The sequence below is a fragment of the Rhincodon typus genome, chromosome 17, assembly GCF_021869965.1.
Source record: "Rhincodon typus isolate 14 chromosome 17, sRhiTyp1.1, whole genome shotgun sequence".
NCBI classification, from domain to species: Eukaryota; Metazoa; Chordata; class Chondrichthyes; order Orectolobiformes; family Rhincodontidae; genus Rhincodon; species Rhincodon typus.
In genome coordinates, this window is record NC_063348.1 from 26893974 (window position 1) to 26913296 (window position 19323).

General features: G+C 38.3%; 1 protein-coding gene across 1 annotated transcript in view; it reads left to right on the forward strand.

Moving 5' to 3' along the window:
* dennd5a (DENN/MADD domain containing 5A) overlaps nucleotides 1–19323 on the forward strand; it is a 139994-nt gene that overhangs the window by 56514 nt on the left and 64157 nt on the right. Inside the window, exons 7-8 of the mRNA XM_048607332.1 lie at nucleotides 5680–5895; nucleotides 11285–11519. Coding sequence (XP_048463289.1) covers nucleotides 5680–5895; nucleotides 11285–11519 — 451 coding nt within the window. The remainder of the gene's footprint in view (nucleotides 1–5679; nucleotides 5896–11284; nucleotides 11520–19323) is intronic.

Genomic DNA, 19323 nt, shown 5'->3' on the forward strand with positions numbered 1-19323 from the left:
CCTGCAGCTGGGGTAAGCTGGTGACAGTGGGGACTCCCACTACTGGGACTGCTTGACTTTCCTCATTGCAAAGAAAGATGGTGAAGAGCTGTGCTCTGCAGAAAATGGCAACAATTACATCTTGGATGAATTTTTGGGTTGAGCATTGAGAGATGCCACAGACGTTCCAAATTACAAACATATGAACAAGGAGAGTAGACCATTTAGACCCTCAAGTCTATTCCACCAATTAATAAGATTTTATCTGAACTAATCGCAAATCCACATCCCTGCCTACCCTTGAGAAATTTCACCCCTTTACTAACCAAGAAACTATCCATCTCTGCCTTAAAATATGCAAGAATTCTGCTTCCCCCCCATTTCAAAGATTCACGACCCTCTGTGGGGAAAAGAAAAACTTTGTTTCCTCTCCATTTTAAGTGGACCACCCCTTATTTTTAAACAGTAACCCCTAGTTCTAGATTATACACTAAGAGAAAACATCATCTCCACATCTACCCTATCAAGATCCCTTAGAATCTTGCATTTTAATAATTTGCCTCTAACTCCAGCAGATATAAGCCTAGCCTGTACAACCTTTCTTCATGAGACAACCCACCCATTCTACAAGTATTAGTCCAGTAAACCTTCTCTGAACTGCTTATAATGCATTTACATTCTTCCTTAAATAAGGTGACCAGTACTGTACACAATAAACCAGGTATGGTCTGATCAGTGCCCTGCATAACTAAAACATAATCTCCCTGCTTTAGTACTCAATTCCCCTTGCAATAAACCCTAACAGTCTATCAGCTTACCTTATTATTTGCTGTATCTACCTACTAGCGTTTGTGACTCATACAGCAGGGCACCATAACATTCTGCAGTCTGTCACCATTTAACTAAATATTTTTTTTTCCCTTCTTCCTGCCAAAATGGATAATTTCACATTTTCCCACATTATACTCTATACTCTATTTGCAACTTATTTACCACTCAGTTAAGCTTTCTATACTTTTTGTAGCGTCATTATGTCCTCTTCACAACTTATTTTCCTAGTTATTGTTTTATCACCAGCAAATTTAGCAACCAGACCTTCCTTCCCTTCATCCAAACCATTTGTATAAATTGTAAACCATTGAGGTCCCAGATCTGATCCCTGTGGCACACTACTTTTTAAACCTTTTCAACCTGAAAAAGACCCATTTAATCCTACTCGTTACTTCCTGTTAGCTTGTTGATTGTTAGTTCTTGCCAATGTTAAGCCCTGCACCATGAACTTTTGCTATTTTGACCAATGATTGATGTGACACTTTATCAAAGACCTTCTGGCAATCTAAGTACAGTAAATCCGTTGGCTGGTCTTCCTCTCAGAACTCCAATTAATTGGTTAAATATGATTTCCCTTTTACAAAACTATATTGACTCTGTTTGATTACTGTAAATTTATCTTACGTGACCAGCTATACCTTTTGTAATAGCTCTTTTTAAGAACCTAGAATGAGGTTAATGGGGAGCCAGACATTTATCAACCCACAGCTCCAAATATTTGCTCAATTCCCTCTGTCTAGCGATTGTAATTTTCCTGAGTTCCTCACTCCCCTTTCTATCTGTGCCTGGAATGTTACTAGTAGCTTCAATCATGAAGATTGATGCAAATTATTATTCATTTCTGCTGTCAACCTCTTTATTTTCTATTATAAATTCTCCAGACTCACTTTCTATTGGACCAGTGCCCACTTTGTTAATATTTTCTCCTTTAAAAATATTTATAGAAATTCTTACAATTTGCTTTTTGTTTCTGGCTAGCTTTTCCGTAAACTCTATTTTTCCCCTCCTTGTTAACTTTTTAATCATTTTTTGCTGGTTTTGTTTTCTGTACAATCTTTGGGCCTATCACCTGTCTTTACACAATTGTATGCTTTTTCCTCTAAGTTTGATGCTATCTTTTTAACCCTTTAACAACAAATTGTGGGTGGAATTTTTCTTATTTGTTGGAATGTATCCATTTTGTGTATTCTGAAATATTCCCCTAAATGTCTGCCTTTGCATCTCTATTGACCTATCTTTCAACCAATTTACCAAATCACTTCAGTTCTGTCATTCAAGTTTTTAAAAAAAATCTCAGACCAGCTTGTCTGTCCCTCAAATTATGTTATTATGATCCCTGCTACCTAGGGACACCTTCACTGTAAGATCATTAATTAAATTTGTCTCATTGTACAATACCAGATCTAGTTTGGTCTGATTTCTGGTTGGTCCAGAACATGTTACTCGAAGAAACTATCCCAGAACATGAATAAATTCCTCATCTATGTAATTTCCTTTTTTAAAGCTTAATAACATGAATGGAATTTTCATATTCCATACACCCTTTATGGAAACGCAAAAATTTATTGTTATATATGGTGAATCTATTTTTCTCCCATTCTGAACTTTTTTGAATAAAGAACATTTTAATGATCAGTAGCAAGACATACAACTAGACACAACTACTTTCTCTCTATTGATGCAGGAATTACTTGCCTTCTTTGTTCCCATAATTATTGTTAATATGTAGTATCGTACATAAGATAAATGTATATGAATAGAGTCCAATTCCAAATTTTAATGAGAGCTTTATTTCAGTTTAACACACTCCATTAAACTCACATGTCACAGCTCCCCATATTTATATAATCAATTCATACCCAATTAACCCTTAATTAACAAAATTCTGAGGAAGGGTCACCAGACCCGAAACGTTAACTCTGTTTCTTCCTTTACAGATGCTGCCAGACCTGCTGAGCTTTTCCAGCAACTTCTGTTTTGGTTTTCCGCAGTTCTTTTGGTTTTTAACCCTTAATTAATATTTTCATCAGCTTTTTTCATTAGGTCTAAGGCATTCCTTCAGATCATGTTAATATGGAAAATATTTCTATCCTCATAGTTATTAAAGAGATGGCATAGAGGAAATCACAATATATGCCTAGTGAAGACAGTTGTTATTTATTTCTGTCTAGAACTGGGTAGTTAATGAAACTTGTCAAAAAAATTATTCCCAAATGATTTCAACTTTTCTTTCACCCAAATGTATACATCAGAATATTTGCTACAAGACTTCCACCTCTTTTGTCAGCAAACAGTTTAGCATCACTATATCACAAGAGAACTTGAGAAGATGAGAATATGGTTGGATAATGCATGCCTTTCTTATTAGTCAAACGACAGGGTACAGAGGTCAACTATTGCACTTCCACAATTGACCTAGCTATAGTTCAGACTCAGACAGGCCTGTGTTGCGTCGATTTTTAACTAGTTTATGTTCTGTTGAAATTAGTGCCTTCATTTAAATAATAAGATGATGGGTGCTTGTTGGTCAATAACTGTTTTAGGGAGTTTATGGATAACTTTTTGATAGTTGTTCATGAAATTGCCCATCATTTTTTTAAGGAAGCAATTATGTAGCATGTATTGCTATTAACCAGCAGAAGACATTGCTTCTACTTTGGTTCAATGTCAACTACTTTTGTTGCAAAAGTATCATTGTGTGTAGTGAGTGTAATGAGGTTAGCCAACTAGGGAACCCTAGTTGACGTATAAACAGGGTGAGTGTCAGAAATTTTGACACTCTGGTACCTGATTCTGTATGAGGCAGTACTATAGTCAAACTGCTGATGTGTAAATAAAATATGACTGGGTGACGGGATACCAGTCGCTGTGGAATTATTACATTTTGTATTTTTAAAGAGATGTTCTAAGTGTGTTTTTCTCTCAAACTGTATTACAATAAGTGCCTTTATAGTATTATCTTGGTGCCAAAATTTTACTGGGGAAGTTATTTTTCTGAAATTTATTTCACTTATTTCGGTAGATCATAAACTGGTTAAAAATCAATGCAACCCAGGCCTTGCCCGAGTCTGTGAACTGTGGCTAGGTCAATTGTGGAAGGGCAATAGTTGAGCTCTGTACCCCTTCATTCGAGAGTAGAAATTTATGGTTTCTGTTTTTATTGGTGTTTAGAGATTTTTCTTGAAACATTTGAGTGTGTGCCAGCTGGGCTCTTATATCCCCCTGCTCCCACACATTTGAAGCTTCCAACGTTTGCTGGTTGAATTCAGAAGTGAAGATCAGCAGGTTGGATAGCAGTGTGTGAGTAGCATCTATGTACCTGTAATTTGACATAACTTGGCCCTTTGGATTGTTGTCGGTGGGGGTATGTGGGATGAGTTGTGATAGAGAGAGATGAAGAATGCAGAGAACAAAAAGCCATTAGGATGTATGATTTGGAGTCTGGATTTTCACTTTATTGAAAATTCATAATTCTATGTACAAACCAAGATTCTCCAGGCTCTAAATGAGAATAAGATATAAACTATCTAAATTCAATTTAATTTTAATATGCCCTCTGTAATCCAAATTTCATCTAAAAGCTTATGAAGGCTGTTTGAATTTAATTGGTCAGTATTTTCTCAAAAAGTTCATAGCATTTTCCTACAGATACATACTTTTTTTTTCGTATCATCTAATCAATAACAAAATTAATCAAAATTATGAACTGTGAATTGTATTCAGCACACATGTTTGAATATGACTGGTTTGAATTTCTGTTGCACTGAAAGTTCATCAGTTTCCATTTTGAAAATTTAAAAAAAAAAATTCCTGTCTTCATAGAATCCCTACAGTGTGGAAACAGGCCCTTTGGCCCAACAAGTCCACACTGGGCATCCTGCCCAGACCCATCCCCCTATAACCCACCTAATCTACACCTCCCTGAACTCTACAGGCAATTTAGTATGGTCAATCCACCTAACCTGCACATCTTTGGACTGTGGGAAGAAACTGGAGCACCCGCAGGAAACCCATGCAGACACGGGAAGAACGTGCAAACTCCACACAGACAGTCACCTGAGGCTGGAATTGAACCCGGGTCCCTGGCGCTGTGAGGCAGCAGTGCTAGCCACTGTGCCACTGTGCTGCCCATTTCTGCATTTGCCCAGAAGTGAACAAAGCTATTAATTAAAAGCTGCAAGAGAAATAGATGATTTGCAAGTACTTGGAAACTATACGTAAAAAATGTGTAACAAGGTATTGAATTCTGCATCGCCTCTTGTGGTATCAGATTTTCTATGATAATTTTTTTTTTGTTTTGACTATATTTCATGGGCGCTTTATTTTACCAGTGTTGATTGAATCAAACGGATTTTACAGCAACAGCTCTTCTTTGAAATGATCTGCATCTTTTTCCTATAACCTTTATTTAATTCTGATTTCTTCTCACTAATTTTGAATAAATATAGCATGTCCTTATAAATGGAAAGCAAGTTAGTCAGCTTGTTAAGTCACAAGCTTTGGACATTTAACTTTTATTTTTTTGATAAAAGTTCATTTTCAAGTGATCCCAAGATTGTTCTACATTAGTTCAGAGAGTGGTGTGATGTTCCATGTGTCATAAAATTGGCAAAAGGTATCTTTAATCCAGATTGAACATTTAATCTCATTGGAACCTTTGTCTGCGCACTATGTGGTATGGTTTGAAATTGTATTTAATGTTTGCAAGTGTCAGAACTGCGACTGGGTATTCTTTAAATGAATAATAATCCTTCAACAAATTCATTAGTAGAAACAATGGCTAAATATTTCCAGAAGTGACATCGAGGTGGCTCCAGTTTATGGTAACCTTAAGAAACGATTGATCTATTTCTTGTTATATTCTTGCAGCTGGAAGTAAGAGGGGAAGCTGGAAGTAACAAAGATTTGAAGGTTCATTGTGACAAGGAAGAGCTGAAGATTCATCAGCTTAACATCCAGATCAGAGAAATCTTTGCCAATCGTTTTACTCAGATGTTTGCAGATTATGAGGTGTTTGTAATTCAGCCAAACCAAGACAAAGAATCTTGGTTCAGCAATCGGGAACAAATGCAGAACTTTGATAAGGTGAGTTAACCATTAAAGGTGAATTGTTAGCTATTTGCTAAGTATCGCTTCAGTGGAAGTTGAAGGTATGCATAAACTTTATAGATGTTGAAAGCATTATGGTATTATATTTTTATTATATGTACTCTATTCTCTAATTTTTTTCCAGTTTTGTAGTTGTTATTACACTTCTTCTGAAAATAGCACCTCTGATTGGGAAAGAAGTTTATGATCTGAATTGCTAAAGCTCTTTCTTTAAAAATCTTTTTTAAAAAAGTTGCTTTCTTTGTTAATCCCTATACTCTATACATTTGTCAGCACTGAATTACACCGAGATTTTGAGCCCTTGACACTATATTTTTGTAAACCTGTTTTTTGAATGAGATTATGCTCAGGCAATAGCAGCTTCACATCTACGTTTAAAGGTTGCCCTGAATTAAGCAGAAGAACTTTGCTCAGAATCACCAGCAGAGCACTGGCAGCTGTGCCATCTGCAAGAACACTTATAGGTAACATGCACCATAAGGTGACATTGTCACCAGCAGTAATGATTACCTGTGCTCTTGAGTTCTCCCTTCTGTCCCCTATCATCTTCATTTATTCAGGAATTCAGGTGGCTTGCAGTGTTGCACAAATTGTTGCTTGGAGACCGCTTTGTAGAGCATGTGTACTCTGTTCGCGCCTAATGGCAACACCTTCCGGTCGCCAACCATTTCAACTCCCCCTCCCACTCCTTGGGTGACATGTCCATTCTGAGCCTTCTCGAGTCTCACAATAATGCCACCCACAAACTGGTGGAGTAGCACCTCATATTCTGCCTCGGGAGCCTACAGCCCAATGACCTAAATGTGGATTTTACCAGTTTCAAAATCTCCCCACTGCCCCCCCCGCCGGCCTCATCCCATGACCAACCCTCCCTCTCATCCCCACCTCCTTGACCTAGCACAACCTGTCCATCTTCTCTCCCACCTATCCGCCCCTCCCACCTCACTGACCAACCCTCACCACTCTCTACCTGTGCTCCCTTCTCACCATCCCACCTACCTTTCCCAGCCCCACCACTCCCCTCTTTATTTATTTCTGAGCTCCCTTCCCCCTCCCCATACCTGAAGAAGAGTCTCGACCCAAAATGTCAAATTTTCTGCTCTTCTGATGCTGCCTGGTCTGCTGTGTTCCTCCAGCTCCTCACTGTGTTATATCTAGTGTAAATTTAGCGTATTTTTGGTGGTACAGACTGGATGGGCTGAAGGGTGTCTTCTGTATGATGCTATGCCACCATGGTGTTCTCGATGTTTTATTGTCCATTCTTAGCTAATACTAAAATATACGTAATTCCTCCTATTCTTCCATACAGGTTATAAGCAACTGTTTCCTGCCCTTCCTGACTCAGTTAAGTCATAATGCTAGGTCCTTCTCAGTTAGAATCGCATACACGTTATGTAAATTAAGTTGAACCAGGAACTTAGGGATATGGCAACCTGTTAATGGTAGCAAGTTACTGGAGTATTCTTTGCACGTAATTTAAATAGTGCCTGTATGGAAACCCTGTTGAAAATTTATCCTAAAAAGAACTTGTGTTTATACAGCTCATTTAAGTACTTCCTAAGTGTTTGTTAACCACCAATTTGCAAAATGTATTTATTACTGAGTATATTAAGTGCAAATTTCATGAAAAAATTCCATGTGAATCTTCCTTATAGTGTTTATAGTACTAATATGTTTGTAGCTGGTGGTGTGATGAACTCTGTGGTCCTTCTGCCAATCTTCTTAAATTGGTAACCTCCTTCTCTTCAAATTTTTTCCAATGGGAACAACTCCTCTCTAACTACTTCGTTGCGACATCTCACAATTTTGAGCACCTCAATCAAACCTCTTCTTTCTTTTCTCGAAGGAGACCAACCACAGCTTTTAAAATCTGTCCATGCAACTGAGGTCTCAGATCACGTGAACTGTTATTATGTGTCTTTTCTGTGCCCTTTGAAAAACTTCCTTATTCTTCCTCAAGTCAGGCATCCAGAATTGAGCACGCTACTCCATTTGTAGCTGAATTAGTGTTCTATCAAGATCCATCATAGCTTGCTTGTTTTTTCCTTGTGTCTGTTTATAAAGTCCAGAATCGTATATGCTTTCATGATCATTTTCGATATCTGCTCCGAACCTTCTGCAACTTGTGTACTTTAACATGAAGTATCTCTGTTTCTTCATCTTGTATAGAATAAAGGTAAAATTGCCATAGTCCAACCGACCATCTGGTTAAAACATCACCATCAGCCTCTCTCTAATGGGAAAGCAGCTCTGTGGTCTGGTAAGGCTATGGCGACTTTATCTTTTTACCTTGTATTGAATTTACATCAACACTTCTTCTTCTTCCTTTCATAGTGTATTACTTCACAATTGACTGCATTAAATTTCATCTGCTGTTTGTCTGCATTTTGCACCAACCAGTTTATGCGCTCTTGAAGTCGATCACTGTTCTTCTCGCAGTTCAGGATACTTCAAAGTTTTGTATCATCTGCAATTTGCAAATGTGACCTGAACACTCAAACCTGGGTCACTAATTACATTAGGAAAATGCCCAGTTTTGATTCCTAATGACATGTTCATTCTTATTATGATACATCTTTGGATCAGGTGAGACTTGATCCTGGATCTTCTGGCCAGAGGCAGGCACACAACACTGCACCACAAGATAAAAACTGAAAGAACTGTGAATGCTGTATAGTTTTGGTTTTCCTGTCTATGGGAGAATGTACTCATCATAAAGTGAGTTCAATGAGATTCACCAGATGAATTCCTGGAATGGCAGGGATGTTTTGTGAGTTGAAACTGAGGAATGTGGGCCTGTATTGTTTAGAGTTACAAAGAATGACAGGTGGTCACATTGAAACTTACAAAATCCTTGTAAGGTATGACAAGGTGGATGTAGAAAGGATGTTTACTCAGCTTGTTAGTTTAGAACTAGGGCACTAACTTAGAATAAGAGGTCGGCCAATAAAGACAGAGACGAGGAGGAACATCTGCACTCATAGGGTAGTGAATCTTTATTCCAGGTGACTAAAGAAGCGTATCATTGAGCATGCTCAAGACAGTGATTGATACATCAATGGAGACTAATGGTATCAAAGAATATAGAAATAGCACAGGAGCGTGTTGTTGAGGTTGATGGTCGGCTATTTAGAGTATTTCTTCAACTCAGAGGATGGTGAATCTTTGGAATTCCTTGCTCAAGAGACCTTTGGAGATTCAGCCATTCAGCATGTTCAAGACTGAGATTGACAGATTTCTACATTAAAAACATCAAGAGATACAGAAATAGTACAGGAAAATGGTGTTGTCGATCAGCCATGATCTCTTTAAATGATGTAGCAGTCTTGAAGGAATAAATGGCTTATTCCTGCTCCAATTTCTTAGTCTCTTAATTAATGCAAAAAGATTGTAAATTAGGTTTGCAGTGAATATATTTAAATGTGTGAAGCTTATAAACAAAGCTGGTGAGCAGATGGCAACATAGGATTATGATATTGCAGTGATAACAGGTATGAGGCTCAAAAAGAGAAGAATTGTTAAGGTTATGGAAGGAATGAAAGAGAAGTGAAGGGTTGGCAGAGTAACAGTATCAATTAAGGAAAATGTTACATAACTGGAAAGACAGTCCATCCTGGACAAGTCAGGTGACAATCTATTTGATGAAAGTGAAGAAATAATGGAGGTACCAATACACGGAGTGTAATCAATGCACTAACTTTTAGAAAAAAAAATGGAGAATAAATCAGGGAATCTCATGGAGGTGCATAAACTATACAACAATGATAATCCTTGACTTTGATACTAGGGAGACCATGTAACCCTGGGCTCATGTCTGAAGTGACAGAAATGTCTGTCAGTTCCCCTAACTTAAAAAATCCCCAATTGATTTTCCAGTCTTCCTCCTGCTCCTTGCTAGGCTGTGGACATGGTTCTGGCTATTGCCCGCAGAGCTATCTTCATTCTTATTGGTATCTGGACTTGAATACCATTTGGAGAGGGGGACGTGCTTGAGTTGGGGTTAGGTTAAGGTTACTTCTGTACTATTTGCCTAATCTACCTTGATTGTCTAATGATCACCAGTTCCTTTTTACCTTGTCACTTTTAAGCTAAGAATAACTGAAGAATAATTTCCTCCTGAAGCATGCTATCCACAAAAAAAAAACTCTCGTGCGTGTGTTGTGGTGACACCAGCTGCACATGTACTGAACCTTAGAATTTAAGCTCCTCCATGTGAAATGTGCTGGAGATTCACTTGGCATGGGTTATGCATTCTACAGGACTAAATTACTCTGCCATGGCTCTATTTATTAATTTCTTTACTAACTCAGAATTAAACTTGAAATTACAAAAGAACACTTAACAGCTACTGATCATCTTGTGTTGTCATCACTTTTGGAATTTTACCTCTCTCCCTCATGTGTGGGCTCCTTTACTTCGGCCCTGAGCTAAAGATACTACAAAGTTGCAAAAAAGTGAAATGTAGAGATACTTAACCCATATTGTTGCCTTAAAAGCCTTTCTTGAGTGCTGCTGCTTTGTATATGGTGATTGTCATGTCACACTGATGTCACTGTTTAAATTTCTTTGTTTATTGCTTCTGCTTTATTATCTATTCCCTTTTTGCAGTATTTGATTCCCCAGAATCTTCCTGCTCTTTTATTTTGAGTATTTGATCTCCTATCAAGCTTTTTAAATCTAATATTCTCTCAATTTTTGAGGAGAACAAACTCAGCTCTGTATACCTGAAGCCCTTCATCGCTGGAAACATTCTTTGGAATCTTTTCTACACCATCTCTAAAATTATTATATCCTTCCTCAAGTGTAAGGCCCAGAATTGGATGCTATAATCCAATTGGATGTCAAAACAGTATTTTATACAATTTTTAATCATATCTTCTCAGGATCCCATAGGCATTCTTAAGTGTTTTCTCATCTTGCTCTTGGGTTCCCACCTTTTTTCATTCATGCACACACCACCGGCCCACTCCACCCAATTTATTCCCTCCTATCTCTGTTTGACTTGGATACTGAGCATGATCTTAACTCCCTATGTGCAACACTATGGAGGAGCAACTTGGTTGGCATTAAAATTACTGGTAAAAATTCCTTTATGCCAGAAAATAGTGCCCAAAGTAATAATTTTCTTCTTTTACTCCCCAGGAACTGATGCTACCCATAACAATGAGGTAACCCATTTAAGTATACAGGCTTAGCATCACTACACAAGTACTTACTTGGTGCATGTTGTTGTACTATAAGTAAATTGTGTAACTCCAGATCAAGTTTATATCATTAGGCGTTTCATTGCTTGTATGCTAAAGCACTTCTTTCACCTCAGATGGGTTGTCTTTTGTTGAATCATTCTCCTATTCTTTTTTCACAGGCTTCTTTCCTTTCTGACCAGCCTGAACCTTACCTGCCATTCCTATCCAGATTTCTTGAAACACAAATGTTTGCTTCATTCATTGATAATAAAATAATGTGCCATGATGATGATGATAAAGACCAAATCTTAAGGGTATTTGATGCTCGAGTTGACAAAATCAGAACTTTGAATGTTAGAACGCCAACGCTCCGTACGTCAATGTATCAGAAGTGTACTACCATAGATGCAGCAGGTAAGGGGGCCGTGTGGTACCCAATGTTTGACTTCTATTTTGTTTCATTTTCTGTTTCGATTGCACTTGACCACCGGAATAACTGGGTGAAAGACATGGCTTTTAGCCATGATACTCTAAATGTATATTGCTAGAATACATTAAGATCCATTTACCGGGATGGCTGGATTGGACTGATACTGAAATTATCCTGAGTTTGAGCCACTGCAATTTCTAATTGTGCTTGAACATGTTGTCAAAACCAGAGGAAATGGGTATCTATTTTCTTTTACTCCACGTACATTCTGAAAGTTGAACATGGAAAGATCCTCATCTTCCTGATGATAAATTGCATTATGTAAAGATGTGAAAAGAGGAAAATATTCTTTTTTTTAAAAAAAATTTCTGTTCCCGTCAAATTCTCTGTTTGATAAACCAAGAGATGTTGGTCCAGGGGAATGGAACATTAACTGTTTTGCACACTACTGTGCCTCAAACAACTTGGCCACATATCGTGGCATTATGCAGAGTAAATATTCTCCCACTGTTTCCGAAGAATATATCTCAGAAGTGTAACTATATATTTTACCATTTCCCACATCAGTGGTCATCTAAGCTGACAGTGCTAAATTGGTGGATCTCAGCAACTTTCATGGACAACAAATATAGCCTTAGCAGTAATATTCAGATTAAAAAAAAATTCCCAACTTTAATTCATATTGAAATGAGAACAGAAAATGCTGAACAACCTCAGCAAATGTGGCAGCATTTGTTGGGAGGAAGCAAAGTTAACATTTTGAGCCCAATATGACCCTTCTTCAAAACTGAGTAGGTTTAGAGTAAAGTATTTATGTCTTTTCAGTTATATGGCCTCTTAAATCAAAGCCATGGTTAGATTTATTAGAAGTACAGTAATTCCAGTTGACTATGAAAAATTCTGTACAAACATAAACAAACTCAGCAAGCCCAGCAGCAACTGTGGAAAGAGAAATTAACATTCTATTTCTCAACAAAGTTGTCACCAGACCTGCTCGATTTCCCCACATTTTCTGTTTTTATTTCAGATTTCCAGTGTTCACAGTATTTTGCTTTTGTTTAGTGTATAAATAAATGAAAGACAATCAATGCGATCTACTCATCTCTATAGCATGATGGGAGTGTGATACTCAATGGCATCTCGTCAGGTACCTTTCCTGTCATCAATGACATGAAGTAACGCTGCATAATGGTATCAGTTCTGTTTGCCATCTACTTTTCAGCCATGTTGTCTTGCACATTCAAAGATCTTGACTTAGAACAGGACATTTAGTTCAGGACAGGCTGCAGCCTCTTCAACTTGCAAAAGCTCAGAGCTTGCACATGATCACGAGAAGCTACTAAACAGGCTCTTGTTTGCTGATGTCTATGGTCTCATCTCACACACCAAGCAGCATCAGTTGCTTGTTGATTGCTTTGTCTAAACCTCAGAAATCTTCAGCCGGACAGTAAGTCTGGAAAGACAGAAATTTTGTAAAATTTAAATTCTCTCTACAAACTCCAAGATCCCAAGGTCACAATCAATAGTACATCCCCTCAACTCACTTCTGAAGTTTTGCTGTTTTTGATTATCTCCCCAGAAACACCACATCAGATGTTAAAATGGCTCATTGCCTGGCAAAAGCAGGCTTCAAAGAGAGCATGGACTTGACTAAAAACCAAAGATCAAAATTCCCCAGGCAGTGGTTCCTAAACACTCCTGTATTGCAGTGAGGCATTGACAGCCTACAGTATCACATAGAGTAACTGGATGCATTCCACTTTCTCTGCTTAAGGTCTATCTGCAAATCAAAAGGCAGAACAATAGCTCTAACACCAACGTTTTTGCAGGGAGTTGATTGGTATGAGAGCATTCTTATTTGAGTTCAACCTTGCTAAGTTGGCCATATTGTTGTGCATGAGTATTCCTGCACACCAATGGTGGTATTCTGTAGCCAGTTGAGCACGAGAATCCAGTCTGATACGACAACATTCTTAATGCCAATTTCCAAGCCTATAAATTGAATCGCACTATGTTGGGGAGAAACAACCGTGGACAAGGTCTTTGTCATCAAGCAATCTCCAGCATTTGTAGAGAGCAGTGCTAGGTACCTACAAAACAAGCCATCAACAGCGAAACTAGATCCTTCACCCACCACTCCAACGGCAACTTCAAATGTAATAAATAGTTGCTTGTAATAAAGGACTTAAGAAAAATAAGACATGCTGTTGAAACTGTTCATCCTGCACTTATCAGGTCAGATGCAAGAAAAGCAAATCTCAAAGGCAGCAACAATTTATATAGCATGCAAGAAAATCTGCAAATTGGGCGGCAAGTCAATTCTGGTTTTCATTTCTGTGGAGAATGCACCAAGTAACTTTTGTCCCAACACTCTAGTTTAATTTAATAAGAAAGTAATGTCTGGACATTTTCCTTTGTCCTACAGAGGGCTCATGATCTTAAATTAGTTACTAATATGGTTCTTCGTACACTTTAGATAACAATTTCTGGACAATCCCATCAGAGAATTACATCTAATGTTTGATATTATGATGAATTTTGCAATCAAAGATTGGTTGAGAATGGCCAATATTCTGCATATAACAAATAGCCAAAGGTATAAGCTTGTTGATACAATGCAACAGTTGTTTGAATGTACAGACGATGTACCTTTTTACATCTGCATAAAAATTATTACCACATTACTTATTTGCATGATCAGAAAATGTCATTTTGGCTTGGTGACAGCATCTTGTTAATGGAAAATACCATGAATGTCGCTACTGTATAGTAGCAACTTTGAATAGTTAACTTCGTCTATTGCTTAATGTTTAGATATAGCTTTTCCTTCCAAAAGAAGCAGCCTTATGCTTGTTAGTGAGTATGCCCATCGCACAATGAACAATCCTCTGTCAGGGTAACCATTATTCAACATGATAGCTTTGATATGCCCTATTTCAGTGTGAATTTTGCACAGTGAGCAAATGGCTTAGGACCTGTAATGTGGTCACTCCTACCAATACTATCAATACTAGGTGCATCTGCAGCCAAGAGGCTGGTAAATAGGCAGGTTTTCTGTCTTAGATAAACACAGTGTGGAGCTGGAGGAACACAGCAGGCCAGGCAGGTTGTCTGTCTTGTTGTTTGCCTGACTTCTAATTACAGACCCAACAGTGACACCTCTTAGATCTCAGCCAGTTCAGTCAGTGGTGATGCTATTAAGCCTCTCTTGGTGATGGGCATTGAAGTACCCCTACAAGAGTACATTCTATACCCTTTCATATAGAGGAGTACTTATTCATTAGCAAAAGACCACAGTTGGTAATTGGTGGGAGGTCTCCTTGCCCATGTTTGACCTCATACCATGAGACTTCTTGAGGTGTGGAGTCAATGTTAGGCACTCTTCGGCAACTCACTGCCAACTGTATGCCGCTGCATTGCTAGTTGTGGTGGATCTGTCCCGCTAGGTATGCCACAGAGGATATACCTATGGATGGTGATGGTGGTGACTGGGACATAGTCACTCTTGGCTTGACTAGTCTGTCAGCAGTTCTCTTAATTTTGGTACAAGTCCCCAGGTGTTAGTAATGATGACTTTGCAGGATTAGTGGGGCTAGGTTTGTCATTGTTATTTTTGGTGCTTGGGCCATTGCTGGTTGGTCAGCCTAATTTCAATAATTTTATAGATTTTGTATTCATTTAACTGAACAGTTCCTGCAGTTAAGTTCAGCTTCAGTGACATTTTATATGCCCAAATAATGGTATTGATCTATGGGATCTATGCCTAGTTTTTACTTACTTCCAAGAGAAGCATGTTTTTGATAGAATTATCCTGCACTGCGTACCTCTTGCATGTTCTCGAAATGCAAGTGATATGTTTGCTATATTTGAATATGGGGCTGCATTTCAGAATTTTGAATTTCTTCCCAAGCTTCATTGTGCTACATTCCACTCAATCTAATAAGCTCCGTCTTCCAATGTGCTGTTTGAGAAATTCACTGAAGATTTTTGTTATTGTCTCCTGTAAGTCTATCTTGACTAGTTAATATGTACATTGAGACTCTACAGCTCCATTTGCTATAAGATTGACCTTATTGGCAACTTTTTAGAGCTCACTATGTAACTGTGATAGCAAAACGAGTGTATCAAAGACATCCCGTTGTTAAATGGCAACCCAAATTGATTATTTCTTGCTATGCATTGGGCATACTCACGAATGATTCACACCATAGAAATTCCCAGCTTGCTTCGAATTAGAGGCGGATTAGAGATTAAAATAGATGGATGTTTGATGACTGGAGCAGACAGAATGGGTTGAAGGTTTTCCATGCACTTTTAAAAGCTTCATGAGTTTCTTTGACTCTAAATTACGCTGGAATGGTAAGGTACCTCAAACTTTTGTACAATTATTGCAATAAATCATTTCACATTCCTACATAGTAGTAGTAACACAAGTGGTAGTTTCCATTAACAGGGTGCTACTATCAAGCCATAATGAAATTATGCATACCTTGCAATTAAGTAATATGATAAATGAATTTCAGTGCCAGTGTAATATGAAGTACATAGACCATTCATCCCAAAAAGTGGTCGACCATATCAAATAATATGTCCTTTTGACTATTCACAAGAGACAGAGTTCTAATTATACTTGTCCATCACATGCTAGCAAAACTTGAAACATAATGCCTAATGTTTGTTGTGATTGGATAGCACTTGCTGAAAATGCAAAATGTGCTATGAATTACAGTTATAATCAGGGGATCGGTTAGTTCAGTTGGCGGGATGACTGGTTTGTGATGCAGAGTGATGCCAATAACACAGGTTCATTTCCCACACCAGCTGAGATTATTATGAAAGTACTTTCTTCTCAACCTCTTCCTTTGCCTGAGACATGGTGAATCAGGTTTAACCACTATCAATCATCTCTAGCTAATGAGAGAGCAGCCCTGTGGTACATTAGGGCTATGGCAACTTTACCTTAAAATGATTTTAAAGGTTAAAGGAAATCAATCGGCCTCATAATGCAACACATGTAATTTGCTGGAAAGTACATACATATTCATATGTTGGCACCTGTTCTCCTCAAGCAAGTGTATCATGTCCAAATATTATTCCTTTTTTGAGTTAAACAAAAGCATGGGACACTTTTGTCCTTGGTGCATTTTCCATAACAAGTCTTCGTTCAATCAGAGTTGCCAACTGATCAACATTGTGAAATATTAATTGTTGCTTTTTTTGAAAATTAGCAATCTTTCAACTGTCCTGTTAAGTACATGACAAAAAATTTTGACAGTGTCATTTTTTTTCAATAATACTCGTATGTAATGTTGACAATCAGATCTGTAAATCTTGATTTGACTTAACATCATATGAGATGACACCATCCTGGAATTCATCCATTAGAGAGGCAGGAGAATCCAACAATGGATCGTACACTGACAATGGAACACACATTTTGGGAAGTTAAGGAGGCCACTGTGGGACCTCTTACAGAAATATTTGTATCATCTATAACTGTGGGTGAGGTGCCAGATGACTGAAGAGTGGCTAATGTTGTGCCTTTGTTTAAGAAGGGATGTAAGGAGAGTTGTGGGAACTATAGATGTGTGAGAATGACTTTAATGATGGGTAAGTTGTTTGAGGTGATTCTGAAAGATAGGATTTATATACATTTGGAGAAGCAAGGAATGATTAGGGATAGTCAGCATGGTTTTGTTGTAGGTTGACTCACAATGCCATTAGGGTTGGTGTTCCAGGATTTTGACCCAGCAACACTGAAGGAACAGCAATATATTTCCAAATCAGGATGGTGTGTGGCTTGGAGGGGAACTTGCAGGTGCAGGGAAGAAGATTGATGAGGTAAAGCAGTAGACATTGTTTACTTCGACCTCAATAAAGCCTTTGACATGATTCTGCATAGTAGAATTATTAGTAAAGTTAGATCACATGGGATTCAGGATGAACTTGCCAATTGAATACAAAATTGGCATAATGCCAGGAGACAGAGAGCGGTGGGTGGATGGTTGTTTTTCAGACTGGAGGCCTGTTGCCAACGGTGTTCTGCAGGGATCAGTGCAGGGTCCACTTTTGTTGTCATTTACGTAAATGATTTAGATGAGAATATTAGAAGACATGGTTAGAAAGTTTGCAGATGGTTATCTAAGATTACAAAGAGATCTTGGTCAGTTGGGTCAATGGGCTAAGGAGTAGCAGATGGAGTTTCATTTTGATAAATGTGAGGTATTGCATTTTGGTAAAACAAACAAGGGCAGGACTTATACAATTAAAAGTAGGGTCTTGGGTAGTGTTGTAGAACGGAGAGATCTAGGGGTTCAGGTACAAAATTCTTTGACGTTTGCATCACATGTAGACAGGGTGGTTAAGAAGGCACTTAGCACGCTAGCCTTCGTTGCTCAGACCTTTGAGGATAGGAGCTGGGACATCATGTTGAGGCTGTACAGGATGTTGGTGAGGCCTCTTCTGAGTACTGTGTCCAGTTCTGACTGCCCTGTTATCGGAAGGGTAATTATTAAGCTGGAGAGGGTTCAGAAAAGATTTACCAGGATGATGCTGGGAAAGGAAGGTTTGAGTTATAAAGAGAGGCTGGATAGGCTGGGACCTTTTTTGCTGGAGTTTAGGAGTCATAGAGTCACAGAGATATACAGCACAGAAACTGATCCTTCGGTCCAATTTGTCCATGCTGACCAGATATCCTTAATTAATCTAGTCCTATTTGCCAGTATTTGGTCCATATTCCTCTTAAACCCTTCCTATTCATATATCCATCCATATGCCTTTTAAATGTTGTAATTGTACCAGCTTTCATCACTTCCTCTGGCAGTTCATTCCATACATGCTCCGCCTTCTGCGTGAAAAAGTTGCCCCTTAGGTCTCTTTTATATCTTTCTCCTCTCACCTTAAACCTATGCCATCTAGTTTCGGACTCCACTACCCTGGGTAAAAGACCCTGGCTATTTACGCTATCCGTGCCCCTCATGAGTTTATAAACTTCTATAAGGTCACCCCTCAGTCTCCGACGCTCCAGGGAAAATATCTCCAGCCTATTCAGCCTCTCCTTGTATCTCAAACCCTCCAACCCTGGCAACAGATTTGTGAATCTTTTAACAACATCATTCCTATAACAGGGAGACCAGAACTAAATGCAGTATTCCAAAGGTAGCCTAACAAATGTCTTGTACAGCCGCAACATGATCGGGGTTGAGTAGTGACCATACAGAGATTTATAAAATCATGAGGGCTATAGATAAGGGGAATGGTGGGTGTCTTTTCCTGAGGATGGGGCATTTCAAGACAAGGGGCATATTTTTAAGTTGAGAGGAGAAAGATTTGAAAAAGACATGAGGGGCAATCTTTTTACACAGAGAGTGGTTCGTGTGTGGAATGAACTTCCAGAAGAAGTGATGGATGCGGGTACAGTTACAATATTTAAAGGACATTTGGATAAGTACATGAATAAGAAATGTTTGGAGGGATATTGGCCAAGCGCAGGCAAATGCGACTATTTTAGTGTAGAATTACGGTCGGCATGGACTGGTTGGATGAAAGGGCTTGTTTCCATGCTGTGTAACTTTTTTTCTTGATTAAATTTCATCCTGCTGGTCAAGCTGAGATTGAAATTTGTAGATACCCAGGAACAGGACAAAAGCACTTCCCTTCAATCAGAGTGATATATTGAGAGACAAAATAGAGAGATTTAAGTATATTTTCAATGGGAAAATAAAAGCTATTTTAAAAATAATTGTCTAAGTCAAAATCTATAAGCAATCCAGAATTTAAGTCATGGTA